The following is a 23,981-nucleotide window of genomic DNA, read 5'->3' as shown; positions in this document are numbered from 1 at the left end:
TGATAGAATAACTAAATTTATCTATATATATGGTCTATCATTTCATAAATTGGCTTGAGAAGACTAAAAAAATTCAGTTTTTTTAGAAAAAAATATTGGACGATTGAAGTCTTTTAATTACTAGAAATTTATTTTTATGTGCGCTATTTTTGTAAAATCAGATTCTTCGATTTGCATTAAAATCTACGGTAAATACTTAATGGTTTTAAATAATTTTTTATATTATCAATTAAATAATTATTTTTTAAATGAGTTATTGTCAAACAATTATAATCGTTTTACTATTATAAGTATTTGACTTTAATTTAAACTATTTTGAAAGTCTCATAACTTGAGAAAATATTAATTTGCAATAGAATTATTTAAGTAAACATATTTTGGATGTGCACCAGTTAATTGTCCAAGAATTCTATTTTATACAACTTGTAGAAAGTCAAACAGAAATTTATGGTTTGTTCTCCATGCAATTCTTACCCAAAAAATGACTCAGGTAATTTGAATTTAATTTAGAATTAAAAAATTAAATTTTAATTTAAAAATTTAAGTGTTATGAATGTATTAATGGCCATTTTGAACCTTATTCTGCTGGCAAGTTACCAAAAGTTTGAGAATGTAATATTTGACAATTCAAGTCTTTTAATTACTAGAAATTTATTTTTATGTATGCTATTATTGTAAAATCAGATTCTTCGATTTGCATTAAAATCTATTCTGCTTACTACAATTCAAACACACTTTATTCTTTTGTCAAACAATGCAAGCAACCGTATATTCTCTCAATGTAAGCTCGTTAGTTACTTTTTTTTTTTTTTAATTTAGAATTAAAAAAATTATTTTTAATTTAGAAATTTAAGTGATAAAAATGTATTAAGGTCTAATTTGATCCTTACGTTGTTGTGTAAGATATCAAAAGTTTGAGAATGTAATAGTTTCACGTTTTTTAATATATATATATATATATATTTTTTGTTATTGTCGTCACCACTATTTCTATCGAATGATCAATCTATCAACTTCATATCTTATAGATCGTTCACACATGTCGTCTCTTCCTCCAAGCATCTTGTTCATGCATAAGTGTCTTCCACAAGGTGAGACGACGCGTATGTCGATTCTTTACGATGCGGTCTTTCTTGTTGCTCTTGGCTCAATCTTCTGATTCCGACCCTTATTTATTTTCAGTTTTGAGTTACCATTAATATAAAAGGTGGAATACATGCATAATAAATTTACAACCACTTTAATTTCGTATCTATCATGTGAATTCATTATTCTTCATTATTCATATATTAACCATAATTCTTGAAATCATGCATGTCACGTAAACATAAATATCATGTCAAGTAAAAAATAAATATCGTAAATATTAAAAATTCAATTGATTGTAAATTCAAACCCAAATACATTTAAGTAAATATTACATATCTATATTCTTTCTTTTGATTAATAATAATTTTTGTTTTAATTTGTCTAAGTAAATAAAATTAAAAGTTTTTGTATATTTTTTTAATTAATTTTTTATTATAATTATTTAAATTTAATTCAAATCATATCAAACAACAATGTCATTTCAAAATAGAATAAAATAATAAAATATAAAAAATTAGTAGTATTAAATATTATCAAATTTCATTCATATATAAAATATTATTTAATTTTTAATGATTTAATTTAATAGTACAAAAACAAATTAATTATTAAATATATTTTTAATTTTTTAATATAAGACTTTGTACTCGCTGGTTAAAAGTTTTAGGCCAAATACTTTTTACTTACTGCCAATTTAGGAATTTTAATTAATGAGAAAGAATAAATTAATATCACTCTATTAATAAAAGTCTTAAACTCCCTTCCTCTATATCCTCTAGTATACAAATGTCAAAAACTCGTTATGTTATTTTTATTCATCATTTTACGTGATACACATAGTTTTGTCAACTAAAAAATAAAATGAATATAGTTTTTATTAAATATAATTAGTTTTATCTCTAAAATTGATTATAATATTTAAAATGATTTCATTAAGAATTAAAAATATAATACAAGGAGGCATAAAGTAAGTTATAAGTTTAAGTTTTTATTTGAGTTGTAATTTTTAGTTCAAATATTATTTATATGTTGAAATTTATCATTCAATTTAATTTTACATAAATAATTTTATCTCGTATACAACTCACAACTAAAATCAACTTAATAAAATAATTTTTAGAAGAAAAATGTAATAAAAAGACCAAACAAATGAAGATCCACGGCCACATAAACATAGGTAGAATGTTTCAGTGAGATCTATTATCTAACGCAGAACGTGTGCGTAAGAGAGCGAAAAACGGTGTTCTTCCTCGTATTCCGGAGTCGTCGATATACGTACATTGAATTTTTTTGCAATAATAAGAAAAAAAATCCATTAAAGACGAAACAGGGATAAATCCGTCATTCCACATCATCACCCGTTATAGCCCAGATCCTGAACCCCCAAACAACACTTTCACACAACACTTTCTTCTCCGTCTCTCTTCTTCTCCATCATTCACAATGGCAGACGTAACCTTCCTCCGTCACCACCACGAACCCGACGACGACCAAACCCTAATCCCTCTACCATACTGGTCTCCTTCCGATTTCGATCTTGATTTCTACTCTTCCGAACCCGAATTCCCCTCCAACCATCACCATGATTTCTCTCGCGAAAATTTCGTCATGGATCTCTTCCAACAACGCGTCGAGCAATCTCAGGTAATCGATCACACCGATCCAATTCACCAATCGCTAAACGACTCCGTTTTCGATGGTTTAGGTCTCGAATTAGGGTTCGCCCCTGACGACCTCCACGCCGACGACGAAGACGATTTCTTCTTCGACAGGAGGGTTTTGGGATCTGATCCTATCAACGGTTTGCGTATCGTTGAGGTTGAATCGGATTCCGACGCTGAAGATGAATCAGAAGGAAACAATGTCTTTTTCGGGATCTGCGTGCATTCCGATGAAGAAGAGTATCAAAACGAAAACGACGACGTTTCGAGTATTCCTCTCTGTTGGGATTCGCTTCATTTGGAGGATAATAGGGATAACAATTACGAAGATTTTGAGTGGGAGGAAGTTGACGGTGGCGTTGACGAGAGGGAAGTTCTTAGCATGCTCGCCGTCGATGAAAATAGGTCAGTTACTGTTCGCGGTTTTCCGTTAATCGATGAAGAAGAACAAGATTTAGATGAGGTTAACAACATGAGTGTTCATGGAGGATTGGAAAATCATGAGTGGCAAGTGTTGTTGAATTCTCACCTTTTAGGTACAAACCCTGAAAACGAGAACGAAATTGCAGAGACGTATTATGCTGACAATGATGATTACATTTACACTGCAGAGTATGAAATGATGTTTGGTCAATTTGCTGAGAATGATAATCCTTTAACCGGTAGGCCTCCGGCTTCTGTAACTGTTGTTCAGAACCTTCCGTCGGTGGTTGTGACCAAAGATGATGTGGACAACAACAATGTGCTGTGTGCTGTTTGTAAAGACGAATTTGTTGTTGGAGAAGGGGCTAAGTTGTTGCCATGTTCTCATCGATACCATGGTGATTGCATTGTTCCTTGGTTGGGGATTAGAAATACTTGTCCTGTTTGTCGCTATGAGTTCCCCACCGACGACGCCGATTATGAGCGTAGGAAGGCACAGATATCTGCCCAGAGAATCTGATTATATGTCATTGGTTAGGGTTGGATTGGATACTTGGATATGGTTTGACAATTTCTTGGTGCTAGGATGTTAAGAGTTTAGGTTTTTTGGTCCTGAAGAAATGCATGTGTTTGTTAATTTTTGGATTATCACATGGAGATTTGTAGCATAAGTATGTTTATCTTCCAAATGTAATTTGGGATACATCATAAAAATGAAACAATTTTCTAATGAATATATAAATTTGTTCTATCTGAATGTTGGTATTCTTATGGATTGTTATATTTGTCTTTCTTCGATTGTATAGTAGAACTCTGAAGTGTTATCAGGTACCTTGTATATCCTGAATGAGTCGAGGGAGTGAAGGGTTTCTTAATTCTTTGATCATGATTGGGCACTTTGAGTTTCATATGTCAATATTCGTATTGACTAATTTAGTCTTTTAGCTTATTTTTCTGTTCCCTTTTATGTTCTGTTGTTTAATAGTGGCCATCGTTGCCATATCTTTTAATCCTGTATTCACTAGGCTTGGTGGCATTTTTTGGCTCTAAGGAAAAAATTATCACCTGAATTGCCTTTTCTGTTTGGTGTGTTTTCTTGGACTTGTCATTGCAGTGTTAAGGTTTGATGACAACTGGAGTTCAGCTTTATGGCATCCCTGTATTTACAGGCTAGACACGGTGAGACTACAATGCCTACTTTCTTATATAATTAGCATTTTACTTATGCTTTTAGCAATAGGAATTTGAGTTACGCATTCAGTATTTACTCAAATTTTTAGTGAAGTTTCCTGACAATGGATTAATGAGGGAATACTAAAATGACATTTTTGTTAAGAGTTCCTTTAAATATGATATTTGTTTTGGAAAGTATTATTTTGGTTAATATAAGCACCTAGAGATTCATTCTTTTCATAGAGGCCTACCTATCCAGCAGTGGATGTGTATTCATATGTTTGTGTATAATTGAGTTATTACAAGCTGGCGATTGATAATCACTAATATTACTGGAAGTGCCCATTCTCACTTTTGAAAGAATGATATTGTTTATAGTAGTTAATTGAATAAAAGTGACTATAGACATGTGATGATTAGGCGGCTTGTATGCTGACTTGGTAAAGTTCAGTACGAACCATCCAATCTTTATTGAATGGTTGAGATTGCTTGGCTGTGTGCTTTCCTAACTGGTCCCAACGATAGCAATCTGAGTTAAAACTTTATTTTTTCTGCAATCTACCATAATATCTCACCCTTGGTTCAATCATATGGTTTGGCATTCTCTTCTCTATCTTTGCTACTAGGTTTTGCAACTTTTCTTTAGAATGTTGTATTTCGCATATATAATGTTACCATTGGTTTTATCTCATTATATTGAGTAATTAATAACATGTCAAAATCTGACTTTCTTAGCACACCAGAAACATGCTACTCTACAAGTTTCTGCCTTGCGTTAGACTCGGGACTGCTGCTATGAATTGCCTCAAAGATCCAAGAGTTGCCTATTTGAAACACCACTTGACAATGGAGTTAAGTGCTGGTGAATTACCATGGATTAATTAGATCATGAGAATCCCTATCATGGCAATATCAGACTTTTGATTAGCATAAACTATATAGGCAATGACAGAAAGAACGTTTTGCATACGTATAAACCGTGGCATATATAAATACAATCCGTGTAAGTTAATGTCTCATTGTCCATGGAGGCCTAAAAAATGCAGATGATTTCTTTTCCTTTCCCCATAAAATCTGGCATTTTCTTTACTTTAGAACGTTTAAATACTGCAAATAGCATCTTCATTTTTGGACTACACCCATTCTGATATATTCCTTGGGCTGAGTGAACTTCAGTTTATTTTTTTGGTTCTATCGTAATGTAATGTTAGCTTAAAATAGATGTAGTTAACACGCATTGCCATTTATTCTTTGGTTAGGATCATATAATTAATTAATTATGACCAGAATTCGAAAAAAGAATTACAGATAGAGTCACCTAGCTAGGAAATGACTGAAATTGGATATATGCGGCTAAGAGCTCATTCCTCTGGTTCTCGCCGATGTTGTAGTATCATTTATTTTGTTGCCTTCTACCTTGTTTTAGTCATGCACAATCCAAAAGTCAATGGCATTGCCCTCCCAGCTATTAGACCACATCCTACTTTCAATTTGTTGTGTCTGTATGTCAATTATTCACTCAACCATTTTGCAGAGGAAAAGTTATCTAACCATTATTTGTTATTAATCGTGTATTCTTTCCTAGTTTGCAGAACCAATATGATCTACGGCACTAAACTTTTCTAAAAATACATCAGTAAACCTAAATGCCAAGAAACTCCCTTACCTACTTGTGTTATCTGCATTAATTAGTCTCAACTTTAAAAAATCTCTGAGCCTATTAAGTCCTGCTCTCTCCCTCCCTCTCTTCATGTTTCATCTGCATGAGAATTTCAATTTGAGACATGGAATGCAATGACGACGAACACCATGAAGCACCTTATGCTTCCTTGACACAGTACCTTCCCTATCCTTCTCCAACCCAGAAACCCATCATGACCTCAAACCTCCAAAACATGGAAAATGGGGAAGGACATTATTTGACCCATTTGAACCAATCACAAGCTTTAAATGATATTCCATTTTACTACTCCCAACTTCACCTTTCTAGCAACACCAGCAACAGTGCTATTCAAATTCCACTACAGAAATCTTCTCCAAATACATCATCAAACAGTAATAACAACAACGCTGGTGAAGCAAAGGTTCTTGATGATCGAAAGAAGAAAAGGATGTTCTCCAACAGAGAATCTGCTCGCAGGTCGCGATTGAGAAAGAAGCAACAAATTGAAGTCCTACAGTATCATGTGGATCATCTGCAGTCACTGAACCATCAACTGTCCCAAAAGGTCATTTACTTGTTGGAATGTAACCAACAAATCCACCAACAAAATGCTCAACTTAAAGACAAAGTTTCCTCTCTTCAAGTGGCTCTCTCAGATTCAATGGTTACTACAGGAAATGCTGATATACCTCACCATAACCCCAATGACTTCCCGACCGACCCTTCAACTCGTCCTGTTGAAACTTCCCGTGATTTTGAGTAGAAGAAGGACATGACTTGTGTGGTAGAGGTACACTACATCAAAATTTCATGATTTGTATTATATAAACACTTACTTTGCCATTTATATTTTGATTTTGGTGATGCATTCTGGGTGCAGTATTAACAAATGAGTGTGGAGTCTGATGCAGAGACTCTTAGCCTCAAGTTGTGGTGTGTTTCTGTTATTCATTTATATTTTGGTGATGCATTCTGTTTTTCAGTACAGTTATTGAACTTGTATAAATGGTTCAGTTTTATCAGTGAAGTTTGGCTCAGTTATGGATTTCAGTTTTTTGAACAGTCCTATAAATGCTGAAACATGGGATGATTCATTACTAGCTCCTAGCTAATGCAGTATTTTACATATGACTTGTGAGCTATAGAGGTGGTGCATATTGTTAAATTAATAACATGCGAGGTCTAATGCTATGTCGTGTAATATGATGCTTGATTTGATACTCTATTATGGGATTCTCATATTATACTATACTACACAGAATTTTTATTGTAAGATTTATTTAGATCCCAATTCTTTTATATATAGACCACTTTACCCCGAGCCTATGAAATCGCTTATGTTTACTCTGTCTCCATGGGATGCATGGCTTACATAACCCATGGTTTGAAATTTTATCTTTAATATTTTTGGAAAATCAATGGAACGCATATTAATAGAATCACCCTATTTTTAATCAAAACACGTTTATTTGGTGGGTTGTTGCAGTTTAAAAGTCATAAATTCCGGTAGAATATCAGTTTAAGAAAGCTTTGCACTTCTTTTTTTCCTCCAAATTGATGTCCGAAAAATATACTTTCCAATGACATAAAAACTGTTTTCTTTTTGGTTTGAAAATATACTTTTGAAATGCATGAAGGATAGAAAAATAATCTCCTACATAAATGTAGTAATCTGCGTATATTCATTTTGATATTAAATATTTATGAATAATTGTTGCAAGAAATTTTCTCATGTATAATTTTGTTCCAAATACTTCATTGTTAAAAATTTCGCATCATGATTTTTAATATTTTGAAATCATACATGGAGATGAAACATTTAATAAAACTATACTTCCTCTGAACTCAATTATAAACAAAAAAATTTTACATTTCAACATAAATATAAACAAATATCAATTAATTTGTCCATATTCACTGCTATTATTTTAAAAATACACTTTAAATTAATAGATTAATGTTGTGAAGAGATTACCATTATAGTTAGAGGTAGGTTAATAAATTTATTATTATTATTTTTTAATGTGAACTCAAGAAAATAAATACAAACTATCATCCTTAATAAATGTGAAAATATGTACTTTTGCTTATAAGTCCGGTGGGAGTATTTGAGTGGAGGAGCATTTTTGATTTGTCTTTGGATTACAAATTTATCGACATTGTTTCTCATTACTATGCAATAAATTGAGGAATTAGCTTTTCCACTGGATTTCATGTAGATCTGCTATTATACAATGAAAAACACAAACAGAAGAAAATCTCTTTTCATTCCAGGTAGATCTGCTATTATTATACATTGAAGAAAATCCCTCCCTCTCCCTCTACATAGAACTAAGGTAATCTTTCATCAATGCCAAAACGGGGTTGGCAGATGGATATCCTTCCAATTTCTGAAACATGATTCCATCCATCCGCGCTTGAACTCCATCAGAAAATGTCAAGTCTTGTAACAATTCTTTAAGTGTTTGGTCCACTCCAACAAGAGAATTACCTACACTGCTTACAATCTCGGGTAGAGAAGGACTGGGCCTTGAGAGCTCCACAACAGTAACCTGGCATAGTTCAAGCACAATCATCACAGGAATCATGAAATTATCAAATAAACAAACATCCTCAAAATAAAAGTGTTCTCAAATCAACCTTTCTGTCTTGAGGTATATTGGCCTTCAATTTTGCTATAGCAATAGCACGAGATAGCCCACCAATAGCATCAACCAAACCATGAGATGCTGCATCGTTACCGGTCCAAACCCTGCCCTGTGCGACCTCTTCCATCTTGTCTACCTAGCGACAGGACAATGGCTGTAACTATTAGATATACATGAAGAACAGAAAGCTTTGAAAATAGTTTTTTCTTGAATCTTGAATAAATTTAAAACATACAGTCATTGATCTGGAAAAAGCCGCTTTATCTCGAAATTGTTTATAAATATTCTGTACAGACTTGGCAAATAGCTCTGCTTCATGTGGCCTGTACCCGAGATATAGAGAGTGAAAGAATGATTATATATGTCTGCATCAGAAATCAAATATAAACTGATGCAACAAAAAAGGTATCAACCCATGAATCAATCAAAAGTAAAAAATTAAAGCTTATATAAGAGAAAAGGCCAGCACAGACGTTCTATATAAAAAATGGATAAAAGTAACAACCAGCAAAATTATATTCCTATACCAGAAGCCCCGGCAGGCCTGCTTAAGATAATATCTAGCAGTGCCTTACATTGACGGCTGAGGGTCCGAGGGCAGCTGCAACCCACCCACGGATAAAAAAAAAAGAATCTACACATTTTTCAGTTATCTGTGCAGCAGAAGTGTTGTAATTATACAGTCAACCAATAACTTGATCGAGAAGCTTTCCAAATAACTGAATTCAAAGGTGCTTTCCGAATAACAGAATTCAAAGAACAAGATATATATTGAACTCAGAATAGGGTTAAATAATTTCACCCGGTTTCAAATATTGCAGTTAAAATGGAACTACACTATCAACTCATTCATTAGAATTAGACTGGAGACTGGAGAATATTAAGACATAAAGCATTAAGTCTTCCCTTCCAAACACAGTACCCAACAGTTGGTTATCAGATGTCACAGTGCACATTTACATTCTCCACTAGAATCTTTATGAATAAATGAACAAATTCTATTACCTAAACGAACGCTGTTCAGCTGCAAAGAGCTCGGCATATTTACCCCTTGAAATAATTTCTTTGTTGAAACCAATCTTCTCATAAAGTTTCCCAAGGTTAAATCTTCCTACAAAAGTAATTTATGTTATCAAATTAATATATTACAAAATCCAAGGATAATATAGGGAAGTGGAACCTTGACTGTTGATGATGTTACCATGTCTTCCCTCATTATTTCAGAGCTCAATTGATTGCTTACTTTTTAGCTACAACTTTCATTAATTGCATATGATTCTCATTTAAATGATATTTCAAACTTCTATAATAATTTTAATCAAAATAAGTACAAAACATATTTGACGTAAAACTCAGTGAAAATGGTAATAATAGCCAGCAACAAGACCATAACAAGAAGTGAGGAGCATCTAGGGGTATTTTATACAACTATCTCAGGCAAGGGGGTAAAAAATACTGATTTTAGCCGAGTGCCTGGCAGCAATAAGAGTTTCCTAAATCGAGTAAATACCATTTAGGTTCTAACACATAGATAATCTTGTTTATTTCAATTATACCAGCATGTGCATGTTGGTTAACGGTTCACAATAAATCTGTTATTAGTTTCAGTTAAATTATCATCCATGAACAGCCTTTTACTTTCTCCAACTGAAAGACACAGGTTTACCTGTGACCACTCCAATTGAACCAGTTAAGGTAAGGCTTTCTGCAACAATAGTTCCAGCTCCCATAGCCATGTAGTATCCTCCACTTGCTGCCACATCAGACATTGAAGCAATGACTGGTTTTGAGGCAGCCAGAAGCCTGATTTCTCTCCACATTCTGTAGAGCATGATATCAAAACTTTATCATCTAAGCGTGCAATCTTTCCAAAATAGTTAGCATCACAATTCAATGACAAATATCACAGATGTACTTCGAATTTAACTAAACCATTAAGGCTATATTCACTCCTCTGAAATCTAAAAGTAGTATCTCACAAAATGTTATTAGGAAAATTCAAAGTAGTACATGTTCTCATGAAGTTTTTTTGCAATGAAGACCACTGCGCTATATGAATCCAACCAACCATTTCTTGCATATCTCATTACGAATGTCTGCATTTTTTATGGTCAACGAGAGTGTCTGCATTTTGAACAGAGAGGAATCTACCATAACTTACAAATCAGAAGCAAGAGCATCACCTCCTGGACTGTCAATTCGGATAATAGCAGCCTTGAATTTATTTGACTCTGAGAAGAAAAAGAAGGCTCAGTGTGACCAGGACAAAACAATGGTGCAGATATGATAAGCAAAAAAATGTATACTAGCACTGTAAAAAAATTCAGGTTCAGTAAACAGCGTCATGGAAGAACTAAGAAAACCAACATATCCTTGTGTTGTGGTATGGCAGGAAAATAGATTAGTAGTATTTTTCTGTTTAATACATAAGTTACATACACAACATAATTAATCCCCACAGATTATGTCCTGGAACTTGATACTGAAGATCTATTCAAGTCATAAATGTTCATTTATTTTCTCTAATTTCCACTAGCAGACGGGTCTCTGTCAAATTTATACCTCACACTTGGGAAGAAGCCAAACTTCTAAAATCCCAGCTTTAATTGTAAAAACATATAAAGAAGTGTCATCCCTAAGGTTGTTCTTGCAGTTTTTTTTGTACAATCCACTCTCTTTTATATTTGTCAAAATATTGGGAAGGATTCTAAAGGCCTGTGTTCAGTTGAAAATACTTAAAATAAGTGCAATACTTTTGACTCACAAGTCCCATCTGTTATAGAAAATAATATTACTCTAAACAAAGATAAATATGATGCTGAATTAATGAAAACTGTCATAATCAATGTAAGTAGCATCATAACACTTAACTGATTATGTGCTTTGAAATTTAAAGAAGATAAACTTATAAGATCAAAAGTGTACCTCTGACCCTACGGATCTTTTCAATTAACTTCTCTCCAATGATACCTTTGCTAGAGACACTTAATGGACTCTCAACACGGCGGATGGCCCCTGAGGCTCGGATGATGGCTATCATTTCTTTACCACCTGATATTCCAACAGTCCATTTTCTAACTCCAGAGTATTTTCTGTATTTGAGGAAAGGAACTATCTACTTATGCTTCATGAGTTATTTTGGCATATCTTAATTTATTAAAATGCATCTGACAGAAGTTTGTCAGGAAATAGAAAGCCGTAGCAAGCCATATAAGATAATTAGTACAGTGCTTTATGTAAAATAAAAACAAGTCTGTGAGAAACTTAAGGTTCTCGCTCAAAGGATGCAAGTCATTAAGACTAGAAAATAAACAAAACAAAAAAATACACAGACCAATACAATTTTATTTTAAAAAAATTCTTTCATTCACAACCATTTCCAATGTCCAAGAAATCTCCAAATAAAAAAAGGAAATGTTTTCTTGTTAGGGTTGTAACATTTGTTTTTCATAGCATTTATAAATGATCTTAGATCTGAGAAGATTATATAGGCTTGTGAAACACCCATGAGAATGTTGAAGGTTCTCTCAATTTCCCATACGGTCTTAAAAATATGCATATCCTATGCTAACATATAAAATTATGATTTTGATGCACCATCAATGGGAAAATCTTTTACACCTATATCCAATGTTATTAAATTATTTTATTAGTTTAATATCCCGTGTAGTAGCTAACAAAGTCAAACTCATAATAGATGCGGCAATAACCATTGGGAGCAAGTGTAAAATATTTCTACATGACATCACGTCAAAATTAATGTTAATATATCAGATACCAACTTATTGTCACCAGAACATTACTTGGTGTTTGGTAAACAAGAATGGAGAGAATTTGAAGAGTGAAAATGGGGGAGAAAAAGAGAATCTCCTCAGTTGGTGCGTGGAGAAAATGAGATGAAATAGAAATTTACCTGAAATCAACCATAGGCAGATTTTTGTCTGTTTTCACCTGAAGTCTCTCCTTCAACCTAGTGATAACCTGCAAAACATTTTATGTTTCTCATTCTTTTTAGTCTTTTAACTCCCTTTTGAGTGTATCCTCTAAAACAATTAAATAGCCAGTACTAATTTTCTACACATTGGAAGGAGTGAGATCTATTAGAGAATATAAAAACTAACAAAAATAATATTGTAACTTAGAAAATTTTAGAGTATCTTAGGTATCTCTTATAATTGGTATCAAATTTGCCTTGCACTTCATGATACTTCCATATTTAATTAGGATTAAGAGTGTCGTACAAGTATAAATAAGGATTAGAATTTAGTTTTTTATAACTCATCCAACACATCTTCCCCTTCAACTAGTGTTGTTCAAGAAGTAGACTGTTGATACACACCTTCCGGCGCCTTCTCAAATTGTTTTGATCGTTTGCATCCTCATTCTAGTCCTAGGTAATTCTCATTTTGTTGCTCAAAGTTTTTTGAGTTCTTTGGGTTTATATTTTGTAGATAAATGCCTCGAGAATGACTATTTCCTTTGATTCAACGCTGCTAGAACCCGAGTCCTCAACGTCTGTTAAGAAAAATGTAACCCAGTAGTGCTCTCATAACACTACCCTATTATGGTAATTGTTTTCTTATTCTATGGCTCTTCTCCAAATCTATAATTGAAGGTAGCCATGGCAAAGTGGATTTGGACCAGTGGACTAGGATGCCTTAGCCCGGAAATTTATTTACATTTCATTTGAGTTTTTAATACAACTTTTGATATTTCAACTTTTTATGTGGGGTTTCTTATATTTTTTTTTTAATTTTCTGACAGGCCTGTCAGCCCATAAACAGGACAGGCTGAAAATATCAACCCACTTTCTTTGGCAGGCCAACTCACCCTGCCATGTTTAAGGTAGAAAAGTTGGAGGCCAGGATTGTCCCAAATGATGTCCATCCCCTACTAGTCTTTGTCCCAAATGCAATTTGACCCCCACCTTTGTCTCAGATGCAATCTAACCTCACTAGTCTTCGTTCCAAGATACGTTGTCTTCATATCCATCTAAACTTTGCGGTGGTGTTTTACCACTTACAGTCATTCTCGTGATTTCTTACAATTGAGTCATACAATGATGTGTTAAGATGAATTGACTCTCAAGTATACAATCCTCCCATTGTAAATTGTACAGATGGTGATTTTTCCTATCTTATTCATGAGTGGTGCCAAAGCTGAATACTCCATGGCTGTGGTGCACACTAGCTGCCTCAACTTAATTTTATTTTTTGTGTATAGTGAGTTTTCTTATGGTTTTCCAAATGTTATTCATGATGAATTTGGAGAAGTCTTGGTTCTAGTTATATTACTTGCAATGAAATTTCTGCCAATAATCATTAGAACAAAATCTATCTTTAGTGATACAACATTCCAACTGACTTGCATAGATGATGATCATTCCATAAATCTTGTTGAGTTTTCTTTCCATAAATGTACATCATCCCAAATATGCGTTCTCTAGCCATGCTTTGCAAAGCTCTAGTTATTTTGTGTTTGGTTATTTTTGTTTTCTGAAGGTTTTATTTGTAAAAAGTTTAAAACTTAGTAAGTTTTAGTTTGAGGGAGCGTTAACTTTTTTAAAATAAGTCTCATAAATAACTATGTATCATTAGAACATTTTTTAGTACCTTATGTGTTTTCTTAGAATTAGTTTCCACGTTTTCTTATATTTCATGATTTGTTTCTTATTTAACTAGAGGATCTAAAGCTAGTGTAAGTATAAACAGGGCTTGAATTTTGTTTTATCTTACACATCTAATACATCATCTCTTATCAAGTAAATATCGAATTTAAAGTATTTACCTCTATTATATTATTTTCCTTTCTCTACACCTTTTGTTTTGAAAAATTCCTTCCTCTACACCTAAAACTCTTAAACCCTATAATTTCAACAGGCTCAACAAGTGGTCGTACAAAATCTTTGTTTCTAAAAGTATCCATTTTTCCTCAAAAAAAAAAAAAAAACACGTTTTCATTTAAATTTGCATTGCTCACTAGCCACAAGATGAGATTCCGTCTTACTTTCTCAATGTGATTATATTAATCAAGCTGGCAACTGACCTTGACACATACAAGTAATCAGTCACATAATACCAAAGTTTCTAATGTACCTCGTCGTCATAGAGTATGCTTGATATGAAACCCTCTTCTTTCAGTCTGTCTACTTGATAGACACCTTCATTTATGAAATTCTCAATATCATTTCTTTTCTTCCCTGTATAGAATTTGCAGAAGCCCAGAAGTTAATTTATTTATTCAAGATACAAATAGGACTTCAAATTGCAAATGCACCTCTAGCAGAAGAAACATTATCCAGCCAATTTGAATAGATATTATCCAGCAACGCAGTCAGCATCTCACGATTATCGTCAGACATGGTTCTACAGGTTAGTTGCTCTCCTGCACTTTTATATTTGCCAATTTTTTCAACCTGTGGTTCAATTCCAATGTTGTCTAAAACACCTGAAAGAATTAACACGAGTTTAGGCTTTAGCATAAACATCAACAAATTTAAATTAAAAAGGGTTTAAAACAAATTTCCCAATATTAATCTAAGGATGAATTGAAGAGTAAAAATTGTTTTTACAGAAGAAAAAGTAAAAAACAGCATGAGCTTGTACATTAAACATTGTGATTAAATCTGAACAACAAGCATTGCAAAAGTTTTATAAATTCAGAAGGGAGGCATGCCACCATTACTAAAAGTCAATATTTCTTAAAAAAGATGCAACAAAAAGCAGAATCAGCTTACCTCTGACAAATCCCGCTTGAACAGTCAATCCAAACAAAGAAAAATAAGCACTCGGAGGAGCATATATTTCTTCACATGCACAAGCAATGTAATATTCTTTTTCTCGACATGAAGGGACATAAGCCACAACAAATTTTCCTACAAGCATCATCAACTATTATCACCATAAACAGAAAATCACAAACATCAATGCTCAATGAAAGGAGGAAATTACAGACTTAGGCAACAGAATCATGCTACTTACATTTCACTAACAATTAACATAGATAAAAATGAATCTCTTGAATTATTGCAAAAGGAGACGCGTGAGAAAAAAAAGCTTGCAAAGCATTACACCTTCTTAGACTTGTCCGGTAGACCCTAATACATAAGATTATAGTAAAAGATAGAATGTTTCATAAACCCAAAATCTAGAGTTTAATAACTATAAACTAACAGCATAAACAAGTAAATGACTTTTAAGGAGTAACATTATGATATGTATGATGTTGAAACACAATTAGACATTTCTGTAAAACTTATTCACATACTAAACTCAAATTTAAATCAGACGTGTTATTATTTATGTTGAACCTTGTGCAAAAATAGTTAATAAAAAGAATATAATCGAATGGTTAAAATTTTCTTTTATTTCATAAGATTGAGGTTGATCTATTTAAAAAATATTACAAATAGTTTGGGATTGAGATTATTTATTTTTAATAAGGATTGAGAGTAACATTAGACAAGTTGTAATGTAACATGATATATCGCTAAGTGCAGAGTTGTGAAGTTGTGACGGCACCTGATTTTCTGAAATTTAAGATGTGTCTTCGAATTTCTTCAAGTTTAGCCCAACCACAATTTAAAATGTCAATATGAAGGTATACGCCAGAAATACGAGGATCATAAGCTGCTTTCAACAAATTATCGCAAATTTGAGGAAGAGATAATCCCGGCGAGAATCTACTCTTCAACTGATCGGTTATCTACATATATACACATGCGAGTGAAAAACAAAGCAAGCAAAGCAATAGTAAATACGAGTGAGAATTACCTGGCCGCGCAAAATGATTTTCAAAACGCTACCGTGTTGAACACGCTCCCAGGGGAAGGCAATTAGCATCTTGAGCTTGACGAGAAATTTATTCCAGCCGGTAACTGGCTTAAAATGAAAGTCACCGGTGGGATAATCGTCATCTTGACCGGCAAAGTGTTGTTTAATGGTGGAATAGGAAGATGAGGAGTAACAAGAAGAAGAGTGGAAGTGGAAGGGTTTGGGAATGGGAATGGGAATGGGATGAAATTGAAAGCGAGTGATTGACGGTGATGGCGATAATCTGCGGTAGGTGTGACGGAAGCGGTGAATTGCGGCGCGAGTGAGTGACATTTCCGTCTTTTTGCCGCTTGACAACTGCAAAGATTGAGAGAGACTATCGTGCGGGAACGTAACTACCGGTCAATACTCCCGCCACGTCGTTCTTTCCTACTACAATTGGAGTTTCGATTCTCTCGTTTTATGTTTCTCTCGATCCCTTGCTTAATTATATTTTCTTTTTTTGTTTAAATATGTTTTTTATTATACAAATATATGGATTTCAGTACTCCTAATTTTTTTTTTTTTTTGAATTTACTCTATATATAATTAAAAATGTCATCAAAGTCAAATGAAAAGATATAAAAAAAATTGTCAAATCTTATGTGCTTGCTGGGTTTTTTAAAAATTCAAAAATCAGTATTTTTAATTTCTATTCATATTTTTATAATGTTGTTTTGATGTTACGAAATTAAAATTTATTGGAGATTAAATTCAAACAAAAAATTTACAGGGATTAAAATCAAAAAGTGATATATTGCAGGGCTAAAGATATATTTAAATTTATTTTTTTAATTTATCATTTTTCAATTTAAATTTTTCTCAATTATTTTTATTTTTTCTTTTATTGAAAGTTTATATCATTTAAATTAAGTTTGTAAAATTTTAAATAAATCTAAAATTATTAATATGTTATTGAGATTTATGAAGATGAACGATTTTCAATAAAACTGCATAAAATGTAAATTTTAATGTATTTCAATAATATATAAAATAATTTTAAATTTTTGTAAATTTTTTATATAATTTATATATTATAAACTTTTAATACAAATTGAAAAATATTAAGGAATGTTTGGATTAAGAGAATCCAAATTTATTTTTAAATCTCAAAATTAATATATTATTATCTTTCCATTTAACTCTATTAACAATGTTTAATTTTTATAAAAAAAATATAAATATCAAATAACAAATGGCACTTCAAGAAAAAAGTTTTAAAGATTGAATTTATCTTTTAATATATATTAAAATAAAAAAAATGAAATATAATTAAATATCATTTAAATCACACACACTTATTTCATTTTTTTTAAAATACGTAAATAAAATTGAAATATAGGTCATACATAGTTAGCGACAAGAGAGGAGATAGATCTTCCAATGGGATATACAATTCAATTTCATGTATAAAAATAAAATAAAAAATCTAAAATAATAGAACCGTCGTAACCCACTCAACCTTGTCTCTGTTCAATCTTAAAATCAATTTTGCACAATCCGACACCAAAACCACATCCAGACAACCAATCTCCAAGGCAAAGACCAGACTCATTTGAGCCCTACAAACATATTTTATGACCCATGTTTCTTTTTCTTCAAAACAATAAATATTTTATAGTTTACTTAATTAAAAAAAGTCAGTCCCCCCTCCCAAAGAGACCCTAGTCAATCATTAGCAAGGCTCATGTCCAATCTTTTCTCAACATAGGCAACCTCTTCTATTGAATACAACCCTTAAAACACATCTATGAATCTTATTTAAATGTGGTCAACCTAAGATTATCAATCATCTCAACTACTCCTATATTGATTATATAATTTAATATTCCACTATCACCACTTTATTTATTTGCTGGTCAATTAATTTACTAAGCAATAATTTACACAATTCCACGTGTAATCAATTCATTTACACTTTTAATCGACTACTTGATTAATAACTCTCTAAGATAATGACTTATCTATTCTTTAGCCTTTGACTAGTCTCTAGTCAGTTTGTCTATTATTCTAATCATTTAACTTATCACTTTATTTGTTCTAAACTCAAACTAATTGATTATCTCTTTACTTTAGTCGATTAACGTAATTCAAATTGATTATTTTACTATTTTCTCCTATTAACATCACACTTTTAACTTTCAAATTACAAGTTAATTGATTTATCCTATGGTCTAATCGATTAATAACAACACATAATTTTGGACTCACTTGTAGATGAATCTTAGAGGTACCCAAAACCTTATATATTTCAATACATAAATATACAAATTATGGCATAGAAGATATCAAAATAAAGACAAAAATACCCTAACTGTATAAGTATTGCACTGTACATATCATAACAAAAATATTTAAAATGAATCCATTAATTACTCTTTAATCCTGGCATACAGTAGGTACTATATGGCCATGACATTTTCTTGACTCAAATTTCATCACCGTCATAACATAAACACAAACCAGTACAAACAACACAGTAATTGAAGCTATTATTTAGTTGAAATAAAGCCTAAAATAACACTACTTAACAAACTATATGCTAAACAGAGAAATAAAATACATCAATCTATTTAAACTCCTTTTTTCCCACCAACCAAGTAATTTTTTCTCACCTTGCCACCACCAACATGAACTGAAGACTTGCCTTTACCATCCACAAATATCATTTCTTTCTTTTCTACATTCTTTCCTTCATTTTCCATAGTTTTATTTTCTTTCTTTTCTAAGCAATACTTGTTGTTTTCATCTTCAACCACCACTTGCTTCAAACCTTCTAAGCCATAGTCTCTTCCATAATGTTGATGACTTGGACCTGAAGAAGCATCAGAAGCCATAGAATCATCATCACTTTCAAGATCATCATGAGCTTCATGAGTTCCTTCTTCATCATCCATGTTATCAATGTCTCCATCATCCTCATCATCATCATCATTATCATCATCTTCAATTGGAGACCCTATATACATGGTCCATCCAGATTCACTGCTTTGACATTCCTCTTCAATTCCAAAGTTCTTGGAATACGGTTTCATCCTAAAAGCCAGCAAGAAAGAGAATGGTTAGTAAAAGAAGATAGAAGGTAGAAAGAAAGGAATAGCATCTCTCTCTTAAATAGGAAAAGACAACAACAAAGTATATCTGTTTTTTCTGGACACCTGAAAACACCATTTAGCCCTTCATATATATTCAATTCACATGACAAATAAATAACAGTGTCAAATTAAGTCACTTCAAAAAATACGTATTATTATTCATGTTGACAGCTATTATATATTTACTAAACATAACAGAACGAACTTTTTATTTATAAATTACATAGTAAAAAACAACACTGTCAATGGTAAAAAATGTAGATGACCAAATTTCATGATGAATTGGATGTGTTTTGCGTACATTTTTTTTATAACAATTCATAAGTTAGGGATAAGTCTTAAGTCTCACTCACCGTACCATATCATACCACAACACCTGGAAATCTAAATAACCATTAATTTCTCTGACTTACCAAGCAGCATACAGCTAGAAACAGTCAATGAAAGTGAAATAAAAAACATATATAAAAAATACACAAGAGTGTTGTGTTTGCTTGAATTTTGAAAGGACAAAAAGGGTTGATTCAATATAAGAGAAAAAGAAGGTGCAATCATCATTAATTATTTCTCTGCATCTATCATTAATGAGAAAGACAGATAAATTTAAATGCATATAGGTAGATTGGAACAGGCTATACACAAAAACTAAAGAGAATATATATAACACCTATAGTTTAAGAGGACTTATTCATTACCTTATTTAGCTTTCAAACTCCCTTTAATTCTTTTGTCTTGTCGAAAGAAACAAGATGGCTTTTTTTTTTTTTTTTTCCTTCACTTTCTGATGAAAATTTAACTGCAAAATCCAACTGGAGTGGAGTTGATGAATTTAAGTTTCTTCTCAGTTCTTTTGTTAGCTAGCTAGCTTTTTGGTTGTTGTTGGATCGGAGTAATTAACCAAGTTATATGATCGTGTGTATCCAAGAAATTGTTTCATAGGACAAGTTTCACAATGACTAGCTAGCTAGAATATTGTTGTGTGTGTCTATTTGGAAGGGCATGTTTAGGATAAAGATCTAGTTGCCGTATTTATGAGAAACTACATGTCCCACTTTGCATGTTTTACAACATATAATATTTAATATCTGACTTTTTTTTTTATCACCATGAACTACTTTTACACTAAATAATATTTTACACATACTTTTATGATAATTGTATTTTTTAGTAATTATTTTGAGGATTCAATAATTAATTTGAATTAAAAATTAAAATGACAATGTTGTATAGTTTTTTTTTCAAGAATAATTAATTAAAAAAAAACACTTTTAAAAGTTTTCTGTGTGTTTGTAATAACTTTTGAAAATAATTAAAATTTAAAAATAATTCAAAAGTTATTTAAAATGAAAATCTATTTTGAGTAACTTCTTATAAAAAATAATTGATTATTTTTAAAAAATAATAATTTTTATTATAGTAGACAAACACAAAATAATTTTTTTAAAAAAAATTTACTAAATCAAAAGTACGGTACATTTTATTTCTGAATAATTATATAAATAATTTTTATAATTAAAAATTATAACAAATCAAAAGAGATCCAAAGTAAATAAAAAGAGATTTAAAGTACAAAACTTATAAAATTCAGTGGTGTTAAAGAAAAAAATAAATTAAATTTAAAATATTAAACTCATACGTTGCATATATATGAGAGATGAAGAGCAGAATTACGTTATCTTCTAATAGAAATGAGTACAATAATTTAAAATGATATTTTTTAACTTTTATTTATTTATTTATTAACAAATGACTTTAAAATATTTGCTAACATGATTATAATTTTAATTAGTAATTTTTTTTTTTAAGTTTGTCCTGAGTAAACCTTAAAGTACACATGTCGCATTTAGTTTTGAGCAGTTTGGAATATTTTTATGTATTTAATTAAAAATTAAGATTAAATAAATGATTTTATGTACTATTTTATATTTGATTCGAGAATAATGTTACACAAATCATTAAAGGGATCGGGCCCCGTGGAGCAGAACATGTGCAACCCTCCAAATAGATTTGAAAAATAACAATTAAAATGTAGGTGCGGACAAGATTCATGTTCTCTAAAAGCAAACTATGCAAGCCACATTAATTTGTTGAATCTCCCATAACCCATCTTTTGTAACAAAACACGCCAACAAATAACATGGGATAACATTTACCTGTATATCCACTTCACATGTTCTATCACAACCTCAACTAGCTTCTCAGTAAATTAATGCAATATTATATATATACTCGGATTAAACTAACATTTGGTTAAAGAAATGTGTGAATATCCCCCGTTATGCATGTTTATCTACAATTGTATGTAATATTAACATATAATACATCATCCACAAGATTATATTATAGGATATATAGATACTATTAGATCTGTCACCGTACACTATGATTTTACAACAAACACTTGGAAGTTAGCAACCAGCCCCCTACAACCATACATATAAATCATAAGGAGACCCCTACTTGACTCATAAGAGAGTGAAACAGTCAAATGGTATTATATGGGGGTCTATTTTATTAATATATATAGAGGTACGTACTACAAGTAAAATATCACATTCAAACAAAAAGTTCACAAAATAGTTTTGAATTTTTAATGGAAGAAGAAGATAACAAAATGATGAAAGAGAAGGGTTCAAGAAAAGAAAAGGGCAAAGTTAATTTTGAGAAAACAAAAAAAGAATATTAATTGAGAATATTCTTTTAGCTTTTAATTAATATAAAAACAATAAATTTTATACAACTTTTGTATCATTAATGTATTTATAGTGCGTAAGTAAGTACGAGTACCGGTATCAAATTGTAAGATATGACATTTGAAAAAGAAATAAAGTATTAGTATGTCAATAAAAAAATTATATAGTTTTAAGTAAGAAAATTAAATTGTTCAATTTCAATACAAAATCACGATAAAAATTTAAAAAATTACAAACTTTATTCAATTACAACATCAAATAAATTCAAATACACAAATAATATTATATTTCTATAAATACACTCCTCATAGAAAAATATAATACATTTACTAATATTTAAAAGATAAACATTATATAAATATAAAATAGTCATTTAAACAATAAATATATCTTTAAAGTCACTATATTTTCTTATAAATGAGACTAAGAAAATCTCCAAATCTTTTCCCATAATTGGGAATGTAGGAAATAGTTTATATGCTTTATGTGTAAGAGTTGTTTTCATTGATAAGGAACCATAACAAATAAATAATTATTTTAAGGATTTTTTTTTTTAAATTGAACAATAAATTTTAAATGAACATAATTAATCATTAAATTTAATATCTAAAACTTAAAGTATGAATTATAATTCACTATAAAGTATAAGTATAATAATGAGATAAAATAAAATTATATTAATCAAATTTAGAAATAATTATATATATATATATATAAATAATAAAATTGTCTAATGTGTGTTGTTTCAACTTTGAGCATCGGTTAGCAAGCTAGAGTAAAATGCAAGAGATGAATATTTTCTTTTCAAATTGTTTAAATTTAATTGAAATTTGTGATACACGTTTCATGATGTTTTCCAACAACAAATATGAATATGAGTAAAAACATGTAAATAATCCAGTTTCATGCATAAATAAGAAGAAAAAATAACTATCTCACACCTAAAAAGTTTAGTCGTTCTCGCTTAATTTGTTTAAAGTAATAAAAAAGTTAATTGCATTTTCTAAATTATCTTTTACAAAAATTGTTTCCATAACAATAAATAGATACTAAAAGAAAAGTTAAATGAATTAAATTGTATTGTTGGAATAATAATATTAAATACAATAGAATTAACATTTAATTGCAGTTTTGTTCCCTTTGTTATTATTAATTCACATAATTGATCTTAAAAGTTGATAATTTTAGTCAAGATATATAATTTTATGATATAGAACAATTTAGATGCATTAACTATTCATATGTTAATAATTAAATTAAAAATATAAAAAATTTATGAAATTGAAAACTAAATTTTTACGGTATTTTATTTCAATTTTATGGATAAACATTTATCATATGTCAAGTTATTTTAAGTATTTCACGTCATCATCTTGTTAAAAAATCAGAGTGATAGACCAAAATTGTCTACTTTTAAAATAGATTGATCAATTTCATGAATCAGTAACAATTGAAAGACTAAAATTATAATTAAATCTAAAATTAATTAATTTTTACTTATATTTAAAACTAAAAAGTGACTTTTTTAAATCTGTAAAATATAAAGATCTATGACCGTCGCTAAAATTTAGAAAGTGTATCTTGTTAGCAGGTTCAACCACTCCACAAAAAGTAAGATCATCATCCTTGTATTAATTTAAATTAAATTAAACCATTCCGTTCCATATATATATATATATATATATATATATATATATATATATATATATCTATTATATATATCAA

General features: G+C 30.7%; 4 protein-coding genes across 7 annotated transcripts; 2 read left to right on the top strand and 2 right to left on the bottom strand.

Annotated features, from left to right (window-relative positions):
• The first annotated feature begins 2,295 nt into the window (after nt 1-2,295).
• On the top strand, nt 2,296-3,930 carry LOC101503991 (uncharacterized). Its single transcript, XM_004508586.4, has one exon. The coding sequence runs from the start codon at nt 2,533-2,535 to the stop codon at nt 3,691-3,693; it is 1,161 nt and encodes a 386-aa protein (XP_004508643.1). The 5' UTR covers nt 2,296-2,532; the 3' UTR covers nt 3,694-3,930.
• A 137-nt stretch (nt 3,931-4,067) lies between these two features.
• LOC101506564 (uncharacterized) lies at nt 4,068-7,059 on the top strand. The gene has a single exon (XM_073363830.1). It carries the CDS (start codon nt 6,131-6,133, stop codon nt 6,770-6,772), a length of 642 nt encoding a protein of 213 aa, XP_073219931.1. The 5' UTR covers nt 4,068-6,130; the 3' UTR covers nt 6,773-7,059.
• Nucleotides 7,060-8,048: 989 nt separating this feature from the next.
• On the bottom strand, nt 8,049-16,910 carry LOC101503662 (serine protease SPPA, chloroplastic-like). Of its 2 annotated transcripts, none has more exons than XM_027337079.2 (13): nt 16,430-16,910; nt 16,178-16,349; nt 15,394-15,531; nt 14,934-15,104; nt 14,753-14,856; nt 12,571-12,638; nt 11,583-11,749; nt 10,819-10,888; nt 10,324-10,478; nt 9,663-9,768; nt 8,893-8,980; nt 8,650-8,793; nt 8,049-8,561 (listed from the first exon to the last, which is right to left on the bottom strand). In XM_027337079.2, the coding sequence occupies exons 1-13, from the start codon at nt 16,760-16,762 to the stop codon at nt 8,331-8,333; spliced, it is 1,947 nt and encodes a 648-aa protein (XP_027192880.1). In that variant the 5' UTR covers nt 16,763-16,910; the 3' UTR covers nt 8,049-8,330. The 2 variants fall into 2 exon arrangements, with proteins under 2 accessions (XP_027192880.1, XP_004508642.1); XM_004508585.4 differs by having other exon boundaries at nt 16,178-16,361; nt 16,430-16,909.
• Nucleotides 16,911-18,810: 1,900 nt separating this feature from the next.
• LOC101503332 (uncharacterized) lies at nt 18,811-20,568 on the bottom strand. Of its 3 annotated transcripts, none has more exons than XM_004508584.4 (2): nt 20,259-20,568; nt 18,811-19,504 (listed from the first exon to the last, which is right to left on the bottom strand). In XM_004508584.4, the coding sequence occupies exon 2, from the start codon at nt 19,501-19,503 to the stop codon at nt 19,042-19,044; it is 462 nt and encodes a 153-aa protein (XP_004508641.1). In that variant the 5' UTR covers nt 19,504; nt 20,259-20,568; the 3' UTR covers nt 18,811-19,041. The 3 variants fall into 3 exon arrangements, with proteins under 3 accessions (XP_004508641.1, XP_073227023.1, XP_073227025.1); XM_073370922.1 differs by lacking the exon at nt 20,259-20,568 and adding an exon at nt 19,917-20,020; XM_073370924.1 differs by lacking the exon at nt 20,259-20,568 and adding an exon at nt 19,627-19,783.
• Between the last annotated feature and the right edge of the window lie 3,413 nt (nt 20,569-23,981).

The sequence above is a fragment of the Cicer arietinum genome, chromosome 7, assembly GCF_000331145.2.
Source record: "Cicer arietinum cultivar CDC Frontier isolate Library 1 chromosome 7, Cicar.CDCFrontier_v2.0, whole genome shotgun sequence".
NCBI lineage: Eukaryota > Viridiplantae > Streptophyta > Magnoliopsida > Fabales > Fabaceae > Cicer > Cicer arietinum.
Note: the sequence above shows the minus strand (reverse complement) of the source record. Positions and strands in the feature narration are given on the sequence as shown.

Bases quoted from the DNA above. Each gene is read 5' to 3' on its own strand.
- LOC101503991 (XM_004508586.4), top strand. From the start codon at position 2,533: ATGGCAGACGTAACCTTCCTCCGTCACCACCACGAACCCGACGACGAC.
- LOC101506564 (XM_073363830.1), top strand. From the start codon at position 6,131: ATGGAATGCAATGACGACGAACACCATGAAGCACCTTATGCTTCCTTG.
- LOC101503662 (XM_004508585.4), bottom strand. From the start codon at position 16,762: ATGTCACTCACTCGCGCCGCAATTCACCGCTTCCGTCACACCTACCGC. The intron at 14,857-14,933 runs GTGCATTTGCAA...AATTCTATACAG, and splicing joins TAATGTTTCTTCTGCTAGAG to GGAAGAAAAGAAATGATATT. The intron at 10,479-10,818 runs GTAAGTTATGGT...CATGCTCTACAG, and splicing joins GATGCTCTTGCTTCTGATTT to AATGTGGAGAGAAATCAGGC.